The 18005-nt window shown below is 44.9% G+C and overlaps 1 protein-coding gene across 1 annotated transcript; it reads left to right on the top strand.

Annotated features, from left to right (window-relative positions):
* Positions 1-254: 254 nt before the first annotated feature.
* On the top strand, positions 255-4451 carry LOC146194537 (sulfotransferase 2A8-like). The gene is made up of 2 exons (XM_084596586.1): positions 255-444; positions 3285-4451. The coding sequence occupies exons 1-2, from the start codon at positions 265-267 to the stop codon at positions 4065-4067; spliced, it is 963 nt and encodes a 320-aa protein (XP_084452712.1). The 5' UTR covers positions 255-264; the 3' UTR covers positions 4068-4451.
* The last annotated feature ends 13554 nt before the right edge of the window (positions 4452-18005 follow it).

Raw genomic sequence — 18005 nt, 5'->3', positions numbered from 1 at the left:
TCGATACAGTGCTAATTGTTTAGACGTTACAATTATTTTACAAATTTACATCTATTGTATGTACTGAAACTTACGAAACAGCGAACAAAGCAAATACGAAGACAGCAAACAGGGTCATGTGAGACGAAATGAAATAAAAAACATCTTTGTCAGATTTCAATTGGTAAAATAAATAAGTCGAGGTTCATGGAGGCTCACTTTGTTTTTGTTAACCACAGACATTTCACCCGTATGCTTTATAATTTCAGGGAAAGAAAAACTGCCATGGTTAACAGAAGACCGTTCTGCCAGATTATCGACGGCATCCCGCGACCTCCTAATGTGAACCCTGATGTGTTTCGGGAAAGCCTAAAATTTAAAGCACTCAAGGGCGATGTCGTGATGAGCGCCTATCCTAAGGTGGGCACACACTGGCTGCAGTACATTGTTCAGCTTATCCTCAAGGTAAGCTCATTGGCTGGGGCCGTCAAAGTCCCACTTTTTTCCCTGATGAACGAAAACAGGAAATGAGCGACTGTTTTTTATGTGGTGTGTAAAGGTCAACATTTGTTTTAAAACGGTGCCCGATGGTACGACGCTCATGCCATCCAATAGTTCACGCATACGATAAGAACCAAAACATGACACCATCTCATCAAAATAGGCAGCTGCATTGTAGAACCTAGGTAATTGTTTTTTTTAGTTTTCTGCAGTGCAATGTGGGAGCTTACATTTTGATAACTGCGGATAAGTTCAAATCGCTTCCCCACTTTAGCTACCCAGCAGTGGTTACGGAATTATTATCCACAGAAATGTTTGTTCTGATTAGTGGTAGGCGATAAGTGAGAAGAATGACAGAAAATGAGGACCACGCGGCGAGCTATGGAAAGGAAAATTATGTAACGTTAAGACACAACAAGCATCTAAAGTGAGTCAAAAAGGAAAGCCGAGCGAGAAGGTATGGGCACGGTTACGGGGTGTATTGTAAGAGGCAGGATAACCTTTGGTCTCTTAAGGTATGGACTGCATTCCAGAAGGAGGAAAGCTTATAGCTGAAGCCGGCTGAAAATGCGAAGGGTGGATGAAATTAGGATAATTTCGGAGAAATGTGAACTCATTTAGCACAAGGCAAGGTTAATTACAGAGATATGAAGGAGGCCTGTGTCTGGCAAAGGGCGCAACGAGGTTAATGTTGGTGACGTAACATATCAAGACTAAAGCTGGAGTTTCCGAAGAGCTGCTTGCTTTCGGGTGGCTTGGTTGCCGACTCGGGGCTATGCTTCCTAATTATCTGTTATCTCTGTCTTCATAATTTTGTTCCCGATAAGAAGGTACCGTAAACTGCTTACTCCTAGCCTCTGTTGTGCTCATAAAGGTTTACACGTTTGCACAAGTTTGAGACTCCTGCAAACTTTCATGGTGCGCAATGGCATTCGAGAGTTTCTTTTCTTTCGAAAAGCTTAAATTGCCACCCTTCACCGCCGGCGTTCGCTATAGACGGTTTAGGTTTGATGCCTGACCGCAGCCATCTTACTTTGATGGTGGCGCCCCTTATGAGCTAAACTGGGAATGTCCGCACCGGCTCCTCTTGACGCCATCTTGGGCTTTGCTGTGCGTGCTGCGATGTGGCAGTGTAAAATTGTTGCTTCGCGGCGTTCGTGAAAGCTTTCCGACACCTTGGTGGTATTTTGTGCTGTATTTTAGCGTGCCAGCAAACCCTATACCATCCGTTAGGCATGGCGGCAGCTGTTGGAAATAGCACTAGCGGCCGGGACGACTGCGAAGGACTGCGCTCCGCTTCCGCAGGCCCAGCTCGGTAGACTTAACTGTGAGAATGTATCTGTTGTATTGGTCACGCTACATGTATTTTGAATTCTATTTTATTATCGCAATAGTAACTGTAATCACAAACATAGCGAATGAACCGTACGGGCAGCTACCGAACGCGGAATATACGTACTACGAAAGATGCTTTCCAGTCATTGCCGCATTGATTAAAAGTGAAGTGCGACCCATTTTAATGTACGATCGAGCTGTACTGCTTCAAAAATGCATGTCTTCAAGTTAAACTACGGTTAAAGAACAGCATATAAAAGAAGTAGTGTCTGAAGTACCATCCGTAGACGTTTTTAGCAGCCTTGGTGTTCATCCTGCGACGCAACAACATCGTATCCCCGTCCCGTACGCCATACCAGCATCGTTTGCCCGACGTATTGTTGATCAAAACGTCGGACAACGTGCGCTCTCAGCTACAAAGATGACCAAATCGCAGCACATACGGCAGCGTTTACGAAAGCGGCGCCATCCGCTGGCGCGGCAGACGACGGCACTCTCGCCGAGCGCTACACTCTAGTCGTCGCTAGGCCTAAATTGCTTCGCATCGAAGGCATATTCGACGACACTTTGCAATTGCTCGGTGCTTGAGTAAATGGTCTATCATGGAACTGCCTTACTGCCGATACCATTGTATCAGTAAAAGAAAGATGTAAATTTTGGTGACGCCTTAGCAGCGGAGCAAGCGTGCAGACGATGAGCCGCGCGCCGCACCAGCGGGTCTGTGTTGCGAAACTTGTTTGTATTGCAGTTATCAATAGCACGGTATATGTCAGAAAACCACTAGAATATTCTTTTATTTTTGCTTTTGGCTTATTGTTTAAGTGGAGAACAGATTTTAGCACGCTCTTCTTGCGCTGGCGAAGAAATCCACCGTATCGTTGGCGCGGAGGGCTTGCGGGAGGCACGCACGGCCTGCCCGGCGTGCGTGTTTAGTAAGGCGGAGGAAGTAAAATGGGCATGATATTCGTGAGTCCGTTATTGGTATGAAGTCTATCTGGCTCACGCAAAACGTTCATAACCAAATTAAAACAGGATAGACTAGAAAGCGGTGAGCCAGAAGCATATTACAGCAGCACTCGGACTGTCATTGCAAGCTTCCCGCATGCGCTCTCGGCAATCACCTTGCGATTTCTTTGATTATTTGTGCAGTCCACGATCACGCTTTGCTTTCCCGATGACATTATCACTAAAGGAGGCGCTAATAGAGATATTTAAGTATCTCAAACGGCAATATACCGAGGTGCAAGGCCGCCCTGCTATGCATGAAGCGTGCGAATGCACAGCCCACTTGGCATTGGCAACAATGGACCGGCGCAAGGAATCTGGTTAGGGAGTATTTTCCTCCTCTCCTGCTTGCTCTCGGTAAAATGGTATATACAAGCGTAGAAGAGTTTAAATCTACTTAATTATATATGTGTACATCTCAGCCCAATTCAGTAGTGCCTGTCGTTTCCTCGCCTTCTTTCCAGGAAGGAGAGCCCGTTGACTCTCACGAAGAGTTCACCGCTAACATCCGTTCCGTCGAGCACACAGGAACCAAGACATGGAACCCCACTCTGCCTGCTCGCTTCTACTACACCCACCTGCCCCTTCGACGGGAGACGATGAATCCCGAAGCCAAGTACATCTATGTAGCACGCAATCCGTGGGACACGTGTGTCTCCTTTTACCACATGATCAGCGACCTCACCACTTACCGCTTTCAAGACGGCACGTTCGCCGAATTCTTCGAAGCATTTCTTGAGGGCAGTTTCGGCTTCGGAAGCTTCTTTGAGCACGTGGAAATCGGTTATGCCCTCAGAAATGAACCAAACGTGTTCTTTGTAACCTACGAGGAACTTAAGGCTGACACTCGCGGTACGGTTCTCAGGCTTGCACACTTTCTAGGGGACCGGTACGGCAGGGCTCTGGAGGATTCTAAGACCGGTTTGCTCGAGAAACTTTTAGAGAGATGCTCGGCCGAATACATGAAGAACATAATGGTGGTAAATTTGGAAAAGAAACCAGCACCTGGATCAGTGGCCGCTGCTACAGGACGCAAGATTGTCACAAGCAAGGCTGGTCACCAAGGAGACGAAACGAAGTATGCGGTGGTTAGGAGTGCCAAGGTCGGTGGATGGAAGGAATATTTCACCCCTGAGCAGCTTAGTAGGCTAGAAGAAAAAGTTCGAAACATGGGTGAAAGGGTCGCCTATATGAGCCTCTGGGATGACATACACGCAGAAGCCATTGCAGCCTGCTCTGAGAAATAGCCGGTACCTTTACCCGCCCTAATAAACAGATCGATGTCTCAAATAAACGGAACTGTTTAAGCTTCAGTCATATCGATGGCACGGATGTATCTAGTGCATTTTGCGCTTTCTGTAATTATTCCGACCGCCAGCACCTCACACGACACGACGAAGAGGTCGACGAAATGGAGCCGAAGCCCGGTTGACTCTTATGAGCTGGTTCGCTCTGTGATCAGTAATCGCATGCCGGCCCAATTGCCGCACAAATGTTCTGTCGCATTAAAGAAGCATTTTACTTATTATTTTTTATCAGAACTGCTCTGATGCTACGCGAAATGCAAAGCTATGGGTGAAGTACAATAGGCGAACGTTTTCCTGTACGGTGTACAATGTGAATAAAGGAAGCATGAGAGACATTATATCGGTTTTCTGCCAGGCAATATTATGCGCAATTTCCCAAAAAGGGTAATTCCTGCATTAAAGAAAAAAACATCTGGCTCCGTCACTTTCGCAAATCACGAAAAGAAAGAGTGGGAATCGTGAATGAATTTATACGCGATAATAGTACTTGTCCGAGCGTTCAAGTACTGCGGTGATATAGTTGATGTAGAATAGCAAGATAAATTGAAAGCAGAATCCGTTCTAAATCAGGTTTGTCACCGCCAGTTTCATGCTTCCAGCTTGACCTTTTTCCGAGTCCTGAGCTGCCAGTGCGGCGCCATTTCACACTTGTCCCCGGGCCAGCTGAGGCTCCGTCTGAATCGGGTAAATATGGGGTGGGCGAGTTTAAGGACAGCGGCGTCATTTCCGTGTGTTTAGCATGAGCGGCTATTGCTAAATTTCAATGTCTAGTTGGCGCTGGCGGCATTAGCCCTTAAACCATAAAACTCGGAGAGGCGGAGCTGCGTTTCGAAGTAGTGCCTTTTTGGGTGAGAATGAAACCATTTGTGAGCCTTGTTCTGCCCGTCGCTTTCTTGCGAGGCTGGCACGCAAATACATGTCGCGTTGCGCGCGTATGTCGCAAGTGATCTTTGATAAAGTAGCGATTCGGAGCGCGTGATCACAGGCACAGCTCTGTTTACCTTCTCCTAAATTGATGTCAAAGCCTAGCAAAATGAACAGAGTGAAAATGGAGACAGTGCACAGGAAAGCTTGTTCAAGGGTACGCGCTTAGCAAACAGAAGCAGCCCACCACCTTTGAATCGACAATGGGCCAATCTTGGAAAAGAGTGGCATCAATAAAGACCCACATTGGCTCTCGAGGACTTTATTGCATTTCCCATTCCTGCATTATCGTCGTGCCAATATCGGTCTATCATGCAACCAGTTTGGTTCCAAGATTATAGGTCTATATTGGCTTTCCCATTCATAGCCCTTGTTGGACAACTTACCTAATCCAATCGCATTTCCTATATCTGTAAACCAGTTCCTTTCCCTATATGGGCCTATCACAGGCTTTTGCATTCGTGTTTCATTGTAACCCTGCACATTCGATCGGCATTTTCGAGCCTTGCTGCAGCGTATCCTGTATAGCTATGCGAAATCATTTTCCTATGTTAGCCTGTGAGGAACGATCCACAATTAAATGTCCGTGTCAAACGGTTCAATGAACCTTTTACTTATAAGCACCAAGAACATATTCATAAAATGAGACACCAAGAGTATTCAGAAAAAATATTTGACAGTTTGCTACACCCCTTTAGTGCCTGCTGCAGAATACCTAGGAGAATAGAGGGTTCAACTGCTGACTATTCCATCGAAAGGAAACACCCTTTCAATATTCAATGTATATGCATTCAACATATATACCCATCTTGTACATCTCATTCAGCTGGCTGCGTTTTAAAGTAGCCAAATACTAATAAGCGACCCTTGGATTTGTATGAAATACACAGAGAAACAGTTATCGGAAGGTGGCTTGCGTTGTCCAAGTAGATGGGACTGCGCTGCTATGTGGTATCCAGGTGTTCAGAGGCTGTGCTGGGATGAGAATAGTGCCTGGCTGGAGATGGTGCTCTGCCTCAGCGATCCGCTCATTGTTTCCGCCATCTCGATGCAACGAAGCCGGCAACCATTTGGGGATGAAATTGTGGGAATCAATAACTGCCGTTCCTGCTTTCAAGTATGAATCTGTTAAAAAAAATGCAAAATATATAATCAAAACACAGGCCTTTTTGTACCAAGTAGAAATCAGGTTGATTGTTCAAGCAGACAAGCATAGAAAGCAAGAAATGGACAGGATACGTCATTGCACATACTCCTGTGTCGCAAGCATCGTATAGCAATCCGATTTCAATTTTAAAACAGACAAAGACCACCTTATGAAAGGTTGCTTTGAGTCATTGCAATGACGACGCAGGGACCATCAGTAATGTACATTGTTACGCAAGTTGAGTATGCTGTATTTATTGATGTAGAGGTGATATCGTAGGCGTAATGAGCGTGCAATTCAGTCGATTGCAGCGCTTTGACAACAGATCTACTCGAATGATTCGCAAATCTATTCTCTGCTTTAAAGGTATGGCAGTTAAGTTGCATAAAACCGTAAAATTTAGCATAACTTTATAATTAATTACACCAAGGCCACATTTTTCACCGCTTACACAAAATGATGACAGTGTTGTGCCAAAGAAGAGAAACCAAAAATATTGCAGATGTGAAATGCTATAAAAAGTGAATATTTTTGCGATTTAGGAATTTTAACCTACGTCAAATAAAATAAATATATGTTTCCCTTGTACATAATTATTCCGAATTCAAAGATCAAAGGAGAGAATGCCATTGTCGAAATTTCTTCGATTTCTGGTTTTTCAAAGTAAAGCTAAACAACCAGTTCTGAGTTATTTTAACAGGACCTGCTTTACCCTGAGTTTTGCGCATGATGGCCTTAGTTGCCTATATGCCATAAAACCCAACACAACACCACACAATATAACAATGGGCAATATCACATGCCACATCAACATATTCAAAACTAAATGTCAGGACGGTTTACCGCAAAAAGAATTGGCATGCTTATCTTCGCTGAGCAATTTTATTTTCTGTAATGTTTGGTAAGGATATAAGTCTATCGGGTTAGGCAACGATGATGCTCTATGTACGCAGCAAAATAAAACACGAGAGCAGGCTTAGGTTATATGAAGCAACACCAACTTCTGTGTTTGACAAAACGAAAGGGCTCACTCGACCACAAGAGATATTTCGAAAGAAAGTAATAACAAACGCAGCCTACACACCACACGTACTTGAAAAGTGGTTTCTCGGCAGACACAAAACACTCAAACACAACATATGCACCCATTGTCAGGAACCGTGTACAGCAGATCTAAATCATCTTATATGGCAATGCGCATCGTTTTCACGAGAAACAAAATTACGCATATTCCACGCGACGACATGCCTACCCTAGCAGATCAGATTCTATCAAGCACTGCAATACCACATTCCATTGACACCTATGGCAGTGAGAGCGACCTGCTTCGAGTAGTACGAGAGAGGTCGGTATAGAGCGCGCAGATCGGCAGCATGGCAAGCAACAAGCAACAGCTTGAGCAACCATGAAGAAGAAGCTACACTCTCACCCCTCCCAACTCCATAATTACCCAAAAAGCGGCCGAGAGCCATCCCTTCATTTAAATAAAGACTTCATTCATTCATTTTCTGTAATTCCATACAAATACGCTAGCACAGGTTTCTGCATGCGCTGAAACACAATAATTTATTTAGCAGCTATAATTTCTAAAGAATAAATGAAAATAAATAGTATATGCTTTCTATGCTATGTCTTTATGCTATATGTTTTCTAAAGACATCAAGAAATCATCGGCAGAATTACCTGGAACCAGAAATTGTGCACCAAAAGCAATTGATATGCGCCAAAATGTCAATGCAAAAAAGGAACACCATATTTTGAATGCATATCAGCACTTTCATCATTTCTGGCGCTACGTCACAAAACGTATTCCGAGTAGTTGTAGCTGCCCGAGCAAGAAGAGCGACGAGTTTTCAACATTTTTGAAATAAATCCCCGAATTGCTGCCTATTGCGGCGATATTGGCTCAGTTGCCTGTGAATTAGACGTCAATGACTAACTCCGTTCGAAGAGGAAGCGCTTGCGATTTCTCTCGTGAACGAACGGTAGATGACCACTGTGTTTACTAACGCAAGCGATGGCAGACGACATGGCAAAATGGTCAAATCATGGAAGATCTATCTTACCAAACGAGAAGAACGAAATTCTTGATTCGGACAGCGCAGCATTGCGCGTGACGTTAAAACTAGACATTTTGTAAAGGTTTACAATTAAAAAGATTTCTCAGTTTTTTCTCATTCTCTATTCCTGCCGAACAAATACAAACTGGCACAAATATTTCGGAAAATAATTGCTGAACGTTTGATAATATAAAAGGACGAATCGAGGGTGCTAAGCACAAATAGGGATTAGCAGGCCGCGTTTCTGGGGTACGCTGGAACTGTTACTATGGCCCGAGTGGATTTTCGCTTCATCTGACTAGGAACAGCTCCATATATGCTGAGTTGAACAGCGACCATGAATCTCTAGAACAGGCGCTGACGAGAGGGATGTGTACTCATTAACACAAACAAAAAAAAACTAACTTTTGAAATACAAAAAGCGGTAGACCTGGTACACATATCCTCTTTATGTCAAAACTCAACTCTTCTAGGAGCCAAGGAAATTTCGCCATTTTGGTGGGCAAGTTCATTTCCCTTTCTCTCCATCCCTGCAGGCAGCGAGAAACAAGCCCGATAGCGGCTCACCAGCAGGAGTAGAAGCATGGGTCCTGAGGCCCAGTTGTCTCAATGTCACCTCAAGCCGCACACATATGCTCACAGAGAGAGGAAGGCGAGAGGGGAGGGGGGCGTGGAGAAAAAGCGGCAGAGACGAAGAAGCAGCCTCTGGAAAGAGCCCAGCCTGACCAAGAATTCACAATGCGGTAACCTCCTCTCCCCCCCCCCCTCCGCGATTAAGAAAACAAAAACGAATACAACAAATACACGCAGGATACACGCAGGAGGGTTAATAAGCGGCGCGGCGAGCAGTTGGGCGTGAGAGAAAAGATATTCGGAGAGGTCAGCATTTTAAATTAAAAAAAATGTGCCTCGCACGGACGAAACCCTTCTTTACAGTAGATCGGGAGAAAGATAGGGAGAAAAGGCAGGTAATCTGTCAGAAGAAACTGGTACGCGGCGGGCGCCTATCCCCCATCCTCGCTGGCACAACTGGCGTCTTCACCACGCCAGCGGAAAATTCCGATGTCGTGGTCTTGGAGCCTACTCGCATCACTAGCGGTACAGTAATAAGACAATCGCGGGTGGGGACTGCGCTCGTGTACAGAATAATTACTATTTTTAATTTTATTAATAACCCTGCACTTTACACCTAAAAGTCCTCTCTTTTATTTTTTCCTACTGATCGGTCGCTCACTGTTACTTGCAGCCGCGGATCTCGCGATTTCAGCCCACAGCACGCAGCTCTTTCCATTCATCCTTGTCTTATTTTTAATTACATAACCCGTTGATGCTACTACTTCCCAGCAAAAAAATGCGCAGGTCGGCCACCTATTTCTCCAAACCAACACTCAACCCTCCCCTAATATGTGCGGTCGTGTGCTGTTTGTTGCCTGTTGATTCATACTGCAATAAAAAGGGTGCTCGAAAATATCATCATCAGCCGAACTATACCGGCTGCAGGACGAAGGGCTTGCCCATATTCCTCCGATTAAACCTCTCTTGCGTTAGCTGCTTCCACTTGACCCCTGCGAACTGCTTAACCTCATTCGCCTACACAACTCTCTCCTGCACCCGGCTAAGCTTTCCTTCCAATAGAATCCAGTTTGTTACCCTAAGCGACCATCCCTCGTCCTCCCTTCACAGCAGATGTCCTCCCTATGCACATGTCTTCATGATTTCCACTCAGATGTCAGTAGCTTGAGTTATTTCTCTGACCTAGCTACTATGCATGGTTCCTATATCTGGCGTTACCCCTACCATTTTTCGTTCCATAGCCTCTGCATTGCCCTAAGTAGAACAATTTTCGTTAGCCTACGCGTTTCAGCCCCGTAGGTATAAGTACAGGTAAGATGCAACTGCTGTATACTTTCCTCTTGAGCGATGCCGATGAGATGTTTGTCATAATCTGCCGGTACCTGCCAAATGCTCTCCATCCTAATCTTATTCTCCTTATTATTTCCCTTTCGTGGTTCGGGTTTATGCTAAGTACCTGCCATAAGTAGACTTCACATATCATTTCCATGTGCTTCGCTACTATTGTGAAATGCTGTTCCTTCCCGAGGCCGTTGAACATTACCTTAGTCTTCTGCACATTGATTTTCAAACTTGCCTTCCTGTTTATTCTGTCTAGGTCATCAATCATTCTTTGCAGTTCATTCCCTGAGCTACTTTGCCAGAAAATGTGATCAGCGAATCGCAGTTTACTGAGGTACTCTTCATCTACCCTTTTTCCTAACTGCACTCATTCCAAATATCTGAATACTCCCTCTAAGCAAGCTCGGAATTGTACTGAGGAGATTGTGTCTCCTTTCCTAACACCTTTTTTATAGAAATTTTGCAACTTTCTTTATGCAGAACTATGGTTACTGGGCAGCTGCTATAGATTTCTTCCAGTACTTTCAGATACGGCTCGTCTATACCCTGATTATGCAGTGCCTGCATGACTGCCGAGGTTTCTACTGAGTCAAATTGTTTTTCCGTAATCAATGAATCCTACTTGTGTATATGCGTCCTTGCCTCTACTCGGAGGTGACAGATCAAAATAATGACGAAAATAATACTTCTGTTGCAGGCTGTTTAATGAACTAGGATGTCAAACAAAGAAAGAAAGCTATCATAAATTTATTCATTTTCTTTCAACCTTCTTTACGCAAAAAGTTTGGCTGGTCGGCCGAAATTATGTAGCCTGTCAATTGGCGACGATGCTAGATAGAAATAAAGCGAGGGGCTGTATAGCACTGATTGGAAACTTACTGCAACATCAGCAAGAATAAGCAAGAAAGAACTAAAATTATCAACATTACAACTGATAGCTATTTCACATTATTTGCTGAATACCATGCTGCAAGTAAAAAAACATCACAAAAAGTAAAAACATTTGCAAGGGCATAGTAAATAAATTCTGCAATAGTGCAAATATTTGCGCAGAAACAATTTACTACATCACCATCAGCAGGAAAGGGAAGCAATACCTCATCAAAGAACACAGGAATATGCGTTCTTGAATCTTGCGACATATTGCGCAGTTTGATTTTTTTGACGTCACTGATCCATCCCGCCGGGATGGTACAATGGCTAGGGCGCTTGATTACTGTGCCCAAGGATGCGGGATCGAATCCCAGCCTCGGCGGGCGCTTTTCAGTGCAGACGAAAAGCAAGGCGCCCGTGTGCTGTTCGACGTTATTGCACGTGAAAGAACCCCAGCTGGTCGAAATTTCCGGAGGCTTCCCCCACGGCGTCTCTCATAGCCTTAGCCGCTTTGGGAGGTTAAACGCCATCAACCTACCAACGTCACTGATCCTATTTACCGATGTCCGTGCTATGCGCGCATACATGAATGGCGGCAGTGAAGAAATTTGGAGGACGCTTAAGCTTCGCCTTTAAGAATGGAACGCGATAGCGTTATCGTGGCCCGTTCGCACCGTCTCTTCATTTGCTTGTCGCGCTTTTGAGTGACACAAAGATGTACTTCACATGATACAACACTCGTTAACGTGTCCAAAATATGACTGTTTGGTAATTACTTGCTCTGAAACGTGATCCTGGGACGTAGAAGCGCTGCCAACCACCTTGCCGAAACGCGCGGGCCTCAAGTTGCAGTCGTAGTTCGTCGGCAACCTCGTTGCCGATCCGAGCCCGCGCGATGAAGATCTCGGAGGCCAAATCCTGTCTATCTTATTCCGTGCGCCACAAGTATGATGGCCATACGTGCACGCCAAGCCAAGAGGAAGTACAGCGGAAAAGTAATTTGCCACTCACTTAACTGCGTGATCTGTAATTCTGTAATTTACATGCTCATAATTATTATTATACGACACAATACACTTCTCTAAGGGAGATTTCTGAGAGAACACCGCAATAAATAGACGCGCCTTTGCCCATTTCAAACCATCTAGAGAATTTTTAGCATGACGACGCCACAACCCATCTGGCTGGTGGTTGTATTAATGAATGCTCATTGTGCCCTGTAAGTGGTTTTGCGTATTGTGCCGAAGTCAGGCAATAAAGAAAAAAAAAAAAAAGCTGGCGTGGCCGAGTGATTAGCGTGCTCGTTTCGCACCCCGGAGGTTCACGTTCGATTCCTCACGTCGGGTATTTTTCCTACTTGTTTTTATTTATTAATGCTTCTGAGATTTTTCGCTCACGGCCAACGCCGGACGACGCGGGACGGCGGCTGCCGACTTTTCTGCAACATGGGGCCCTTAAAGCTACTACGTTAAAAACTGCGTATGTAGCTTGAGCAAAGAAGAACGCTAAGATCGGTCACTATCACCCGACTGACTGCAGATGTCATGTATTGCGTGCGCCGTAGCGTTGTCCCAAACGTCACCTCATTATCAATAATACGCCATTAAGCTACATCGACCAGTAGCGGCGGCGAGTTGCAGTCCATTATGTGTTCAGTCCGGCTTCATAGTCTTATGCATCTAAAAGTTGTGTTAATAATTTCGCTGGTCGCCAATATGCAAAAACGCCTCAAACATGACATGTTCATAAATTATTTCCGCGTGATTTGGCATACGGGCAGGCTCGCGCTCTTTGCTCAGGAACCAAGTGTATGAAACTAGATTCATCACTGGATGTGTTGTGTACCGGAAAAACCTCCCTTTGGAAGTCGTTGGCAATGCTGGACCATTCAGAGACCACCGCTTGCCGATAATTTCTTATATTGAACCCTTGTCTTGTGCTGCCTGTTATAACAGATGGATTCGGTAATGAAATAAATCCCGTTAAAATTTTAGGCCCACCTTGGTTTCGTCATAGTTCACAATGTCGCGCTCTGCGCGGGCTATGCAACCAATAAGTTTTGGCTTCGAATGATTCAATATATCTGGAGAACAAAATAATATCCCTAAAGGAAATACTCATGAACTGACAATTACAGCGTTTTCTTTTTGCCTGCAGAGAACTATTTCTCAGAGCGATCTGAAATAGAGAAATCGATTTGCGAAATTCAGTGAAACCTGAGGTACTGACACGCATGCCCCACCAATAATTCTGCCGTATATTGTTGGATCGGGTTAGCAGGACGCTGGAGATATCGGCGAATACATATTAACCTCTCTCTTTTTTGACTGAGCGCGCTCTCTGAAGGATTCATAAAGCCAAATATTAAAGCCTACCTGATCTCTGCCCAGAAGTACCTCACCCTAAGTAGTTGAGAGGGTTGTGCCACGTCGCGCTGTCGTCCCAAGCTTTGCTGTCGTAGATGTCTCCCAGATTTCCACTACGCATAGGAGCTTCCCGCCTTTGTTGCGTATTTGACCCGAAATGAGGGGAGGACTCTGAGTCTTACAAGACGCAGTTTGAAAAGAAATCGCTTATTCTCAAGTACTATGAAAATTAAGTCTTATCTATGCCGAGCTATCTGCTTGAACACAGTTCCGGTTACGTATTGAAAAATGTGTCGGATTTACCGGGGTTGCTCGGCTTAGGAAAGGTAGCTGTCTTTATTTCCAAATAAAATATAACCTTGTTTTGTTCATGAATACTAACTCCCCATTCGGAATAACGACACAACGGCATAATAAAAACAATATGGCGAGCGCTTCAGCTCAGCCTTTAAGGGTATGACGCGATAGCATAGGCTATCAACCCACATATAAAGTCCCACTCTAATCAAGCTGTATGAGCGCGTCGGCCTGGCCTATAGAGGTAGCGTGAATACAAGGCTGCAGGCAGGCTGATTCCTGAGTCACCCTTTCTTATGAACAGAGAGGCCTAAGTTGGCGGCTACTTTCAAACGTAATGTTTGTTCCCCCTACGTCCAGTCAGTCTGCGGTCATGCCAGCTACCAGCTACTAACCAGCTACCACCTGCCACCTCTAAGTGTCGCGATTTTTCGTTCACACTTTGAACGTCGACGCTGCAGACGGCTGCCGACGACGGATTTTCCGGGAACGGGGCCTGTCAAGCTGTCGGTTTAAAACGTTAATTACTAGGTTTTAGATATTCGGTAGCATAATAATCAAAAGGGTTTCCCGAACCTGATAAATTGTTGAAGAAAACGCTTTCAATTTTGAGCTCACTATTTTCCTGATTTTCGTTATAATATTGGATGAAAGACCCATTACACTCGGCACTGGTCGACTCCATGTGCTGCAGTTTTCTTTCCAACAGTCGTATCACAATTCTGAAGCTATCATTTCTCGTACAGGTTTCGCGTTTTGTCCTAGGGTTCCCCGTCGCATATAATACGCATCTGCTGACCAAGGTGGTGAAAACAGACCTGCAAATTCCTTGGACGCTAGCTGCCGACTGGAATTCGAACTTAGGACACACGCACATATATACGCACGCGTACGCGCATGGAGGCACGCACACGCGCTTGCGCGCGCACAGATTACTGTCAACCAGCTATTAGAAGTTTAATACATTAGAATACCTCCTTTCGCACCCCCTGGCTAGAATGTATTATAATGTGTCAGCAAGCAGTCTATCACCCTGTTCAAAGGTGGGCTGCATTTTTAAGAAACGTTAATTACTGGGCAGTTTTTTGTCTGTTCCTTTTTCACCGGCTTTTCCGGACCCATATGCCTGTTAGTCCTTACGTGTCACGTTCCGCCTTTGTCTCGTCAGTTTAAGTCGAAAGTTAGCTATGTGTTGTGTACCTTTTCTGTGTCTTTAGTCCTTTTGCGTCACGCTCTCGTGTCACGTTATTACCTTAATGTTCATAGTGGTAAGCAGTCTTAAGAGTCTCCGCCGAAGTATTTACCAGTCCTTTCGGGAAAGCCAGGTATACGATAATTTGAAATCAACAGAAAGAGCTTGGAATTCTCGTGCAAAATTGATTACAGCTTTCTGACCAAGAAGTTAGGATCTTCTTATAGACAATGTACACACAGAGATGCAAGTATATGTGTTTTGAGATTTGTTTAGAAGATTAACTATCGAACCGAGAAAAGTAAAAGGCGTTGTATAAAACTGATATTTGCCGTCTCACCTGTATTCTGCAATAAAGTAGTAAAATTGTACAATGAATACCAATGTCATCGAACTCTGTACAATAGATACAGTTACAAGTTATAAAAACGGCTAATATGTATGCACATATATATTGTGACGTGGTGGTGGCAAGGCCGATAACACAACTGAAGAGTCGTAAGTGCACTGACGAAACTGTTTAATAAGCTGAGTTGCGCCCGCAAGAAAACTAATCGATTCGGCGGCGGCGATAGCAACAATCGGGCCAGGCGGTTATCGAAGAAACATGCCTGTCGCGCCCGTCAACGCCCAATTTATAGCAGACGAAGAAACGTCTAGATAAGGCCATATCCGGTGACTAGAATAACCTGGAACATTGTAGATTCCCAAGAGACTGTCTGAATCTTCGAGATCAGCTCGACGCATCTTGCCCGACAAAGAATATGATACAGCCTCATCTAGTGGTAACAGGCATGAATAAACAAACCATACAGAATCGATCCTCGCGCTAGATTCACAGTGATAAGGGCGCATGCCAGCGCCTGTCTAAAACGCGCCAACAAAAATTGTAATAATTTGCGGCGATATTTTTCCCGCCATGATGGCACACTGGTTAGGACACTCGACTGCTGTGTACAAAAACGTTGAACCGAAGGCGCTTTTCGGTGGAGCCTTAATGCAAGGCGCCCGTGTGCTTTGCGATGTCAGTGCACGTTAACAAGCCCTAAGCAGTCGAATCTCCGGAGCACTGCACTGCAGCGCCTCCTATAGCTTGAGTCGTTTTGGGGCGCCAAACACTACAGACTAATCTAAGTCTATAGGATGATATTTTTATATAGATGCATCACTTCCATAATACCATTATAATTGCTTGCACTCGATCAATCAACAATGTAGGCAAAGATTACAGAAGTATGCTTGAATTTATTTTCTGTTGCGGCAGAGACCTCGCACACCACTCCTAAAATAAACTCTCAAAATGTACCCACCCTTTATATAACCTCAGCGAATCCACTTCCTACCCTCAGAACCCAACCCCTCCCCACAGCGAAACCGTACACAGTTGAAAACGAATGGTTACGGTCAAATAATAAATTTAAGATGCAGTGTGAAGGAGGGCAGTAAGAAAGCGTGACGTGGAACCATTATTATTAACCCAGATCGCATCACATGGTAAGGTCGCCTGTGCATTTACCGTGCACCATTCTCGGCCCTGCCCTCTAGCAGTTCCGATATCGGCCTCGGCGCAGTCGCAGTTGAGGGCGCTGTCGCGTTCAGCGCAGCATCACACATGCTCCTGGTAGGCAGTAGCCGGCAGGTGACGTGATCGGTCACGAACTCCCCAACGGGATCAGTGACGGGATTTGGGAGAAGAGGCGGGGATGGATTAGAGCCTTTTTGCCTCTTACATCTTGAATCAGTCACTCTACACCTGAGATGCACAGGCACGTTCATACGGCATTTTCTTTATAATTATGGCCGGTTGTTTCAGATAATGGGGGCTGTTACGGCTTTATGTCAATGAGCATGTGGGAGATAATTCTCACACATGCTCAATGTTTAGTTTTTGATTAATAGTGTTTAACGTTTTAAAGCGACTCCAGCTATAAGAAATACCGTAGTGGGGGGCTCCGGAAATTTTGACCACCTGTGGTCCGCTCTTCAACTCTCTCTAACGTCGCACAGCGCATAAACTCTTTGGCTTTGCATCATCATCATTATCAGCCTGACTATATCCCCTGCAGGGCGATGCCTCCCCATATTTCTCCAATTAACCCGGTTCTGTGCTAGATGCATCCACTTGACCCCTGCGAACTTCTTAACCTCATCCGTCCATCTAACTTTCTGCCGCCCCCCCCCCCCCCCCCGTTGCACTTTCCTTCCCTTGGAATCCAGTTTGTTACCCTAAGCGACCATCGGTTATTGTCTCTTCGCACTACATGTCCTGCCCATGCCCGTTTCTTCTTCTTAATTTCCACTAGAATGTCGGTAACTAAAGTTATTTCTCTGACCCACTCTGCACGCTTCCTATCTCGCAATGTTACCCCTACCATGTTTCGTTCCATAGCCCTCTGAGTTGTCCTCAACTTAAGTAGACCCTCTTGGTTAGCCTCCACATTTCAGCTCCATAGGTGAGTACAGGTAAGATGCAACTGTTGTATACTTTCCTCTTGAGCGATGCCGGTAAGCTGCTAGTCATAATCTGCGAGTGCTTGCCAAATGCGCTCCATCCCGATCTTATTCTTCTTGTTATTTCCTTTTCGTGATCCGGATCTGCGGTTACTACCTGTCCTAAGTAGACATATTCGCCTGTCTTAATTGCGTCTCTCATAGCCTGAGTCGCTTTGGGACGTTAAACCCCACAAACCAACCAACCATATTCGCCTACTACTTCCAGTATTTCGCTACCTAATGTAAACTGCTGTTCCTTCCCGAGGCTGTTCAACATTACCTTAGTCTTCTGCATATTGATTTTCAAGCCTACCTTTCTACTTTTCCTGTCTAGGTCATCAATCATTATTTGCAGTTCACCCCCCAAGTTGCTTAGCAAGGCAATGTCATCAGCAAATCGCAGATTACGGAGGTATTCTCCATCTACCCTTATCCGTACTGCTCCCATTCCAAGTCTCTGAATACTTCCTCTAAACAAGCTGTGAATAATACTGGGGAGATTGTGTCTCCTTGCCCAACACCTTTCTTTATGGTAATTTTGTTATTTTGGGAGTCAAAAAGCTTTGCTGTTGCCGTGCAGATGAAGCGCCTAGTCCCCTTGGAACATAAACT

The sequence above is a fragment of the Amblyomma maculatum genome, chromosome 3, assembly GCF_055883805.1.
Source record: "Amblyomma maculatum isolate TAMU_Amacu chromosome 3, ASM5588380v1, whole genome shotgun sequence".
Taxonomy (NCBI): domain Eukaryota; kingdom Metazoa; phylum Arthropoda; class Arachnida; order Ixodida; family Ixodidae; genus Amblyomma; species Amblyomma maculatum.
The sequence above is the reverse complement of the archived record's forward strand: the minus strand, read 5'-3'. Positions and strand labels throughout refer to the sequence as shown.

What these genes read in the sequence shown, in the direction of transcription:
- LOC146194537 (XM_084596586.1), top strand. Translation starts at nt 265, where the DNA reads ATGGTTAACAGAAGACCGTTCTGCCAGATTATCGACGGCATCCCGCGA. An exon ending in TTGTTCAGCTTATCCTCAAG is followed by an intron (nt 445 to 3,284) that starts GTAAGCTCATTG and finishes CCTTCTTTCCAG; the next exon opens with GAAGGAGAGCCCGTTGACTC.